This window comes from Buceros rhinoceros, unplaced genomic scaffold (genome assembly GCF_000710305.1).
Source record: "Buceros rhinoceros silvestris isolate BGI_N320 unplaced genomic scaffold, ASM71030v1 scaffold32827, whole genome shotgun sequence".
NCBI classification, from domain to species: Eukaryota; Metazoa; Chordata; class Aves; order Bucerotiformes; family Bucerotidae; genus Buceros; species Buceros rhinoceros.
The window spans coordinates 10,127-19,428 of record NW_010422119.1 but is presented as its reverse complement, the minus strand read 5'-3'; the positions used below and the strand labels follow the sequence as shown (position 1 = coordinate 19,428).

The 9,302-nt window shown below is 49.4% G+C and overlaps 1 protein-coding gene across 1 annotated transcript; it reads left to right on the top strand.

Moving 5' to 3' along the window:
* Positions 1-1,403: 1,403 nt before the first annotated feature.
* Positions 1,404-8,794, top strand: SLC25A25 (solute carrier family 25 (mitochondrial carrier; phosphate carrier), member 25). Its single transcript, XM_010139940.1, has 10 exons — positions 1,404-1,562; positions 4,071-4,197; positions 4,286-4,373; positions 5,159-5,270; positions 5,966-6,124; positions 6,827-6,979; positions 7,104-7,211; positions 7,451-7,618; positions 8,033-8,183; positions 8,610-8,794. Exons 1-10 carry the CDS (start codon positions 1,404-1,406, stop codon positions 8,792-8,794), a joined length of 1,410 nt encoding a protein of 469 aa, XP_010138242.1.
* The last annotated feature ends 508 nt before the right edge of the window (positions 8,795-9,302 follow it).

Genomic DNA, 9,302 nt, shown 5'->3' with positions numbered 1-9,302 from the left:
ATGTGTGTGCGCCACACTCCCTCTTCAGCCTTCCTTGTTCCTGATGAAAGCTCAGGAACTCCCTTACAAAGTGGTTAAACTGTAAATGGTAGAAACTGGAAAATGTTGTTCTGCCCAGGCCATGTCTCATCACAGCGTGTACCCGACTGCAGCGTTTGATTGTAGCTGGAAGAGGAGGGAAGAGCTACTAAGCTGGTGTAACTGCTGTGTGGGTGCTTAGCTGGGAGACTTTGAGGCTGATCGGTCTGTTTTGAAGCCTGCCCTTGATTTTGGTGGTTTTCTGGCCATTGGGCACAATAGCAAACCTCCATGGGCTTTCCTGGTGCCTGTGCTGGTACCTTGGAGCGCTGCAGAGGAGAGATCTCGATGTGCTGGGCTTGCCTGCTGCGAGTGTGTTTGGGACAACTTGCAACCAAAGCCAACCAACTCTGGCATTATAAAAGCTCTGACCTTATAGAAGCGGAATGTCAAGGCTTTTGCTTAAGGTGGGTACCCCAAACACGTATGGAAGCAGTCAGTGCTGGCATCCCGCTCCTGCTGTGTTTTAAAGGAATGATTTTTGGGAAGAGAAAGACAGTGAGAGTCCTCCTGTGTTGTATGGTGGGACAGGTTTTGATCAAGACTGGTCTCTCCTGTGCTGCGTGTGTAAATCCCCAGAGGGGTGAGGATAGGATCAGAAAGGATTGGATGTAAGGAACAGCAAGTGAGCTGTCTCGGATGTTGGCCAAAGCCTCTTGGATTAAAGACCTCTTGCATTAGAGAAGCTCTGACCTTATAGAAGCGGAATGTCAAGGCTTTTGCTTAAGGTGGGTACCCCAAACACGTATGGAAGCAGTCAGTGCTGGCATCCCGCTCCTGCTGTGTTTTAAAGGAATGATTTTTGGGAAGAGAAAGACAGTGAGAGTCCTCCTGTGTTGTATGGTGGGACAGGTTTTGATCAAGACTGGTCTCTCCTGTGCTGCGTGTGTAAATCCCCAGAGGGGTGAGGATAGGATCAGAAAGGATTGGATGTAAGGAACAGCAAGTGAGCTGTCTCGGATGTTGGCCAAAGCCTCTTGGATTAAAGACCTGCCCAGTAAGAGTTAACTTGCGGTGAGGTGATGTAAAATCTCTGGGTTTAATGGGCTTAATGGTGTTGAGCAATGAAGGCAGCTCATGCCTCCTCCAGTCCCGTGTCTGCCGGCAGCTGGGTGGGACTGTACAGCCACCGCTTCCTTTTAAGTAGGAGGGCAGGGCTTGTGCAGCCAATCCCACCCGCGCCCGTTGCGCTCATAGCCATGTGTCATGAGACTCGCTGGCATTTCCTTTCCACTACGCACTCAGATTAGCTGAGGGGAATCAGTCAGACTTACTTCCCTTCCCGGTCGGTCTGAGCAGGGCAGCTGAGTCCCCGGCTCAGAAAGATGCTCTGCCTCTGTCTGTATGTGCCAGTGTTCGGGGAGTCGCAGACGGCGTTTGAATACTTTGAATCGAAGGGGCTGCCGGCTGAACTCAAATCGATCTTCCGACTCAGCCTCTTCATTCCTTCCCAGGAGTTTTCCACCTACCGCCAGTGGAAGCAGGTATGGCCCCGAGGGAGGAACGGGAGGGAGAGAGCGATGGAGGGGTGGTCTCCTAAACCCTGAGTGGCTAGTTGGAGGGGGAGAGCTTTCTGACAGCTCTGGGTACAGCATGGACACGTGTCTCTTGCCACTTGGCAGGGACTGCTGAAGCAGCGTGGAGTGGTTTCTTTTTGATTCTTTTGTGGAACCTGATGAGCTCTCAGTGCCTCTAAAACTGTTTATACCAGTGGAGTTGATGCAAATTAAATAGAAAAAGGGATTTTCCAAATGTGGGTTCTTCTGCTTTAACCAGTCTGCTCAAATATACCGTTTCACATCCTTTTCCTTTTCCTTCTCCTCACCCCTTCCGCTGGCCCCCCTTCTGCGGGGAGGTGAGTAATCCCGTGTCAGCTCAAGCCGATGCAGGTCTCGCCCGGGTGAAGGTGTGCAGGTTGGTGCTGTGAGCCGGTGAGTGGCTCGGCAGCAGTGCGTGGGTGAGCTGGGGGGTTGTGCAAGAGCGTTTCCCTTCGCCGCGGAAGGGAGATGCACTCAACCCGCACAGCGCTCTGTCCCACTCTCTATCACAGCTCTTGCTTTCAGCTTGCTGCTAGGGGTGTGATTTTTGTGAGCAGGCTGTGAAGAGCCCAGACAGCTGGTTATTGAACAGCAAAGCCGGGCAGGCTTTTTCCACCTAGCCACACAAGTGGGGCGTGTGGCGGGTTTTGAGGTGTGTGGAGTCCCCAGGCGTGCTGCAGACAGAGCACGTTCCATAGGTGACCGTATAAAGGTCTGCAACTAGCAGAGCTGTTGGTGAGCACTTCTACCTGCGGAGATTTCGCACCTGCTGGTGAAGGCGCAGAGCTGCCGGCAGGTGTTGGTTCCTGTCTCTGGAGAGGCTGCTGGGAGCTTGGCTTTCTCACCTTCACACGTGTGTGAAGGCAGGTTACTGTCTGACGGGCTTGCGGTGTTTTTGCTTTGTGATCGTAGAGGAAGAAAGTAGCGGAACCAGGCAGCTTCTGTTACCTGCGGTCTCTGATCACTCATCGCACAGCGCTGCGGTTGTTGGGGGCGTGCGAACGAGAGCAGTTGCACAGTCACATCTCTCTTGCAGTGCCTGTCAACGGGCTGGGGGTTGCTAGATCGAGGGAAGCCCTGATTCAGCTGTTCGAAGCCGATCTGCTGACAGGCGAGGGGTGTGGGTCTATCTTTAGCCCACAAGTTGAATGTGGGCTCAGGTCTGAACTTTCCAACAGTCATATGATAAATTGCAGGTGAAGGATACTGGGCATTCTTCAAAGGTCAGGGCAGCTGGGACAGCACTTTCTTATTTAGGTTCATGAAACGATTAGGAATAATCCTCATAGCATTAGGGATAAAGGGACGGGACTTGTTGGGGTAAGAGAGAGTGAATTTTAGTGGTAAAGTATTTACTGCTGAAGTCATTTGAAGTGGCATTGAAACAAAGACCTGAGGCTTGTGAAGGGGACTGGTGCCCATGGGCTGAGGCAGTATCACAGTAAGCTTAGGTTTGCCTGTTGTCTTTGAAGCCTGAATATTGGACAAAATATTGGTGAACAGAGGGTTAGCGCAGAGCTTCCTGAACAACCCACCTGCTGTTCACATGCATGTTACAAGAACTAAAACAAAAGCATAGGTGATGCAGTAGACTCACACCTCATGTAGCATTGCTCGCTGATTCATGTTGAAAAAGAGTTACAGGCTGTCAAAGGCAAGTGACTGAACAAGAAGGGGAGCAGGAACTCCCTGAGCTGCATTCTTGGAGTCCAGAGATCACCTCTCCTGTCAACATGTGCCCTTAGATAGGACAGTCCATCTACTATTGCCCCATGCTGAGTGAGTTAATTAGTCATTCACCTTGTCCTAGATGTCTGGCACAGAGTCTGATCTTGATTTGAGCTTTGTCCTACTAAGAACCTTTTCTTGTTCTATACGCATCTCATGGAAACTTGTATAATTAAAGCACATAGCTCCAGGGTGCCTAAACCAGTTCATAGGGGTTTTTATCTCTGGCTGTGTCTGCTAGAGCTGGACAGGCTTTTTCTGGCTGGAGTTGGTTATTGCCAGAGGGTGCTTACTTCTCGAAGGATTGTAGTAAGCATGAAATTCCTCCTCCTGTTCAGGTTTTTTATTACCTGAAGTTTTGTGATTCACTTTTTATGCAAAGGTGTTGCCTCATACTGAGTTCAAGAACCTCCACAAGGGCTTTGTAAGGTAATTAAGATACAGGACTGAGATTAGCACGTGATACTGGCAGAATATTCCTGGTAAAAGCATGAGGCATTTCATCTGCATAACTAACTTCGGGAGACAGTTGCCTGGAATCAGGTGACTTTTCTACACTACTGCTTTCCTCAGAGTTGTTTGAGGAATTACCATAATTCAGTCGGCTACTTTCTGAAGAAAAAGTCAAAATCTTGTAGGAAATGATCTTTAAATACAGTAGAAGACGGGGTGGATCTGTCTGAATGAACCAAGGCATCGACAGTTTTTTGATTGTTTTCTGAACAGAAAATTGTGAAGGCTGGAGACAAGGACCTGGATGGACAGCTGGATTTTGAGGAATTTGTTCACTATCTCCAAGATCATGAAAAGAAGCTGAGACTGGTCTTCAAGAGTTTGGATAAGAAGAATGACGGTAAATGCCTTTCCCATGCTCAAGAATCAACTAGTGCATGTGTTAGCTTGTCATACGTAAACCTGAGCTCGCTGGCTTGTCTCTGCAGGCCGTATTGATGCCCAGGAGATTGTGCAGTCTCTTCGGGACCTGGGAGTGAAGATCTCTGAACAGCAGGCCGAGAAAATACTGAAGAGGTGAGAATTCAGCTGGTTCGTCTGGTTTACTGCTGAGGGGGTTAGAAGGAAATGTAAGGACATGGAATCCATCTCCTCCTTCTACCCTGTACATGCTTTCCAGAGACTTCAGCTCCTCCCTTTTTGCCTATTACTGTTTTGGTTTTTCCCCCCCCGCCCATAAATTGACACTTAGAAGGTCATAATGCATTATGGAGAGTTGCTGTCAGAATCTCTGCTCTTCCTGACCTGTCGTGGGGCTGTGCTTGCACCTGAGCTGATTTGCATCCCTGTCTGATTGTCTTGCTGCCCTTAGCTTGCTGCTTTGGAGAGGGACGGTGCAGTTGCTCTTTGGAAATGCTGAGTGCTTTATGCATGTGGCACTAACATGGTAACAACCACTTATTTGTGCTGTTTTTTCCTCTTTCTTTCCTCTGCTACCTTCCCCCTGTCTGTTTGCCTGTGTGTCAGAATAAGGACGGGACACTTCTGGGGTCCTGTCACCTAGTAAGTATTATTTTCCCTTCAGTGTCAGTTATGTCCGTAAGTCTGGAAGGAGGGTGTGCAGCTACTCCTGTGGGTCAGTTAAAGGGAAGAGAGAGGGCAGGCAGAAGGGAGCCCACCTCCACCTCTCTGCAGTGTTTAATAAGAGAAGGTTTTCCAGCTTTGTCTTGTGTCTCTTTAGAAGTCTTAGTAGTTGCTTTGCAAAGCTTTTTTTGGTGTAGGCCTAAGTAATCAAAGAGAAGGGGAGGAGAAATTTGTCACCCAGTGGGAGTTTGTACTCATCTAATGATTAATCTTTTTAGCATGGATAAAAATGGGACCATGACAATTGACTGGAATGAGTGGCGAGACTATCACCTACTGCACCCAGTGGAGAACATTCCTGAAATCATCCTGTACTGGAAGCACTCCACGGTAAGAAATCGTTTCTCTGCAACAGGTCTTGGTCTTCCCCCAGCTTCACAGTCAGTCCTGACCCCAGGAGCTGCTTTCACAGTCCCTCTCTTTCTCTTCATGGTTCAACAGCTGCCTCGTAGCCCTAGAAGCCCAGCTGTGTCCTGTTATCTTGCCACCCATCACTGGCACAGGCGGTAACAACTGCATGTTCTGCAAGAAGAGGAGGGTGTTTGCCTGGCTTGTGCCTCTGACAGTGCACACCAGTGGCCAGCCCTGGCTGGTTCAGGGCTGGTTAAGACTAGAAACTGATTAGACCGGCAGCCATCCTTCCTGGAGATATTTGTGTGTGAAAATAGCACATAACGAGGTGGAACTGGCTGCGAGCTCAGAAGCTTCCAGAGAGGTCCAGCTTTTTTGCCATGCAGCTGCTCGCAGTTGGTGATTTTGTTGCTTACTACAATCCACAGTGTGTTCACAAATGTTCAGCAGTTGCCCGCTGCTTGGACAGGTCTCTGAAGGCAAAGGTTCCCCTGTGACGTGCTGGAGCAGTGGCAGTTCCTGTGGCCAGGCACAGCAGCTGATGGTGACAAATAAGCTGCTGCCTTGGAATAAGTGTGTCCAGCGCTTCAGTGCTTAGCTCTGATAAAGAGTGGTAACACGTTGGCAAGATCAGTAGCTGATGAAACACTTCTCAACGCCTTTTGTTTTTGCAGATCTTTGATGTTGGAGAGAATTTGACAGTCCCTGATGAGTTCACAGTGGAAGAGAGGCAGACAGGGATGTGGTGGAGACATCTGGTTGCAGGTGGAGGTGCAGGCGCCGTGTCCAGAACCTGTACGGCTCCCTTGGACCGCTTGAAAGTGCTCATGCAGGTATGGTGGAGAAGTTCCAGTGGGCAGATTCCCTTAATATTCTAGGAGAAACCAGGAGGTGATAGTGTTCATCAGCACAGTACAGCGCTCTGACCAGGACTGATCTTACTGCTTTTTTATTGCTATTATTTTTTTAAAGCTTTTTGGATTAGCAGAAAAAATGTAGAGACTCTTTGGGGAGGTGGACATGTGAAAGGTGTCAATAGTTAGCAAGCTTTGTGGTTTAGAACACTGGAAAACTTGGGTTTTGGTGAAACAGGTTCAAGTCTTGTGTTCCTGGGAGAGACCCTGAGGCCATGAGAGTTGAAGTGGTTGTGGAGGTCAGCTGGCAGAGCTTGCACTCAGTCTCAGTGTTACTGCTGTTAGAAAGGAGTTAGAAAAACCTGATTTTAACCTGCTCTGCCCTTGCACCTGCTCCTGAGCCAGCTGAGCAGTTTACCCTGGTCACTGATCCTGTGAGAGTTGCATATTTAGCTGTTCCTCACGTTCCAGAGGAAGATATTGATTAGATTCATTAGTTAACACCAGACTTTGCAAAAAAGCAGCTTGCCTTCCTATTGTAGACGTTATCTGGAAGGGATTAAAGCCTTGGCAAATCTCTGTGTAAATAAAAAAGTGCCCTTTTGTGCCTGGATTAGAGAAAAACGTAGCACTGTCGTAATCGGGACTGGAAGTAATCCAAGCTCACTCTCTCTCTCCCAGGTTCATGCCTCCCGCAGTAACAACATGTGCATCATTGGTGGCTTTACTCAAATGATCCGAGAGGGTGGACCAAGGTCACTGTGGCGAGGGAATGGCATCAATGTGTTGAAGATTGCGCCGGAATCTGCCATTAAGTTCATGGCCTATGAGCAGGTGAGGGAAAGGGCACAGATAAGTCTGGCTGCAGAAGGATTTGCAGAAGGACAAGCTGAAAAAAATGGAAGACAGCTGAGCTAAGTCAGCGAGTCTCAATGTCTGTGTGCTTGGGCTTCTACAGATCAAGCGGTTCATCGGAACGGACCAAGAGATGCTGCGGATTCACGAGCGGCTGTTAGCTGGTTCTCTGGCGGGGGCCATCGCACAGAGCAGCATCTACCCGATGGAGGTGAGGCAGGTGGCTGACAGTCCAGCCTCTGAGGGGTCCTAGCGAGGTGCTGAGGTGGGAGAAAGTGGGTAGAACACCAGCTGTATGATGGCTTAATTAACGAGTGGTATCGGGTAACACTGCTCGCATGACGCTTGCAGTAGTCCTGACCAGCGTGCTCTTGAGAATGACTTTGTCTGTAGGTTTTTCTCCTGTTGATTCTCCTGTAGCCCTTCATGGTGTTTGTTCCTCTCTTCCAGGTTCTGAAAACACGGATGGCTCTAAGGAAGACAGGACAGTATTCAGGCATGTTGGATTGTGCCAAAAACATCCTTTCGAAGGAAGGAATGGCTGCCTTCTACAAAGGCTACATCCCCAACATGCTGGGGATCATTCCGTACGCTGGGATCGACCTGGCAGTCTATGAGGTATGAAGCTTTAACCTATTGCAAGGGCCCTGCTGCTTGGGTAGCGTTAGCCTGTCAGACCTGTCAGTTACTGCAGGAGTTTAAGGAGTTTATCAAAGCTTTTCCGATCAGCCTTAGGGGGCACAAAGGGATTTTTTTTTACCCTAAATGGCTTTAAAGATAATCCAATATGATTTTCCTTTCCTAGTCAACATCATGCATGGTCCCTTGTTTTTTTTTAATGAAAAAATTGCAACATTAAATTAAAGAAGGGATTTTCCCCAGGCACTGCAGTAGCTCAAAAAGATTTGGGAAGCCTGGTGCTTCTGGCTGAATTTGCACATTGCTTTCTGGGCCCTTATGGTAGATCTTTTATGTCAAGTGATATTCTCTTGCTTGCCTCTTCACCTCTGACATCTGGCTTGTTCCTTCCAGACACTAAAAAACGCCTGGTTGCAGCGCTATGCTGTCAACAGTGCTGACCCTGGAGTCTTTGTTCTGCTGGCCTGTGGCACCATCTCCAGTACCTGTGGACAGCTTGCCAGTTACCCCCTGGCTCTTGTCAGGACACGCATGCAGGCCCAAGGTGAGATCTCCTGGGAACGGTGGGAACTCCTGTCATGGGCTCTGCGCAGGGTAAAGGTCCTCTAGTGTAAACATTGCACCAGCTGCCTTCGCTGGCCTGAGCAGTGGACTGTTTGCCACGCTGCAGGAGGACAGTGGACTTTGTCCTGCCCTCAGCATCTAGGGCCAAGCACCTCCAGGACGGAGGTTCTGTTTTGCTCAGATCAGGAGTTTTGGGCTAAGGGTGCCTGCAGCTTGGGAAGATGGCTGTGACGTGGAGCACGGCCACGGCTCACCGGGCAGTTAGGTGCTGTCCCCCACGGAGCAGCTTTGCTCGGCGAACAGCTGCAGGAAGCACGTGGATCAGAACTGCTCTGTGAGACAGGGCTACCTCAAAGTGTTTTCACCTGCTAGGCCGGGTTAGTTATTGTGGCTTTTCCTATTGCAGCTTCAGTGGAGGGTGCTCCCGAAGTGACGATGAGGGGACTGTTTAAACACATCCTGAAGACAGAGGGAGCATTTGGCCTTTACCGGGGTCTGGCGCCGAACTTTATGAAGGTGATCCCAGCTGTCAGCATCAGCTACGTGGTTTATGAAAACTTGAAGATGACGCTGGGTGTGCAGTCACGGTGACCAGGAGATGCTGAAGACTCTGAACTCTGAAATCTTGGGGTGCGATCCCAAGATGTGTAGCCATCTCTCATTCTGTGAATGTGTTGACACTAAGCTGACTAAGCAAAGCTGTGAAATCTCAGATTGTTTGTGAGTCAGTAAGGGGGAGGATCTGGTGTCCTTTGCCATCTTGCTGCTCAGAGCTCCACGTAAACCATCATGTGGTTCTTTTCGCTGGGCCTTTTGGGAGACCAGGAGGCAAACTCCTGGGAGAACCTTAAGGCGTGCGTTGCTGAGGTCAGTTCCCAGCAGCATGGCAGAGTAGCAGAGGTCTGGGTAACAGGTCTGCGCTCAGCGCATTGCGCGTCCAGAGCTGTCTGCCTGCAGATGAGCACCTTCTGACTTGCTGAAAGAGCTTCTTTTTCCATTCAGTTGTTCAACTTCCTACCTGCTGTTGAAATTCATACAAACCTTGTGTAGGGGCTCTGCCACACCAGGCTTGTTGTTATGTTTACATATATTCCTTTGG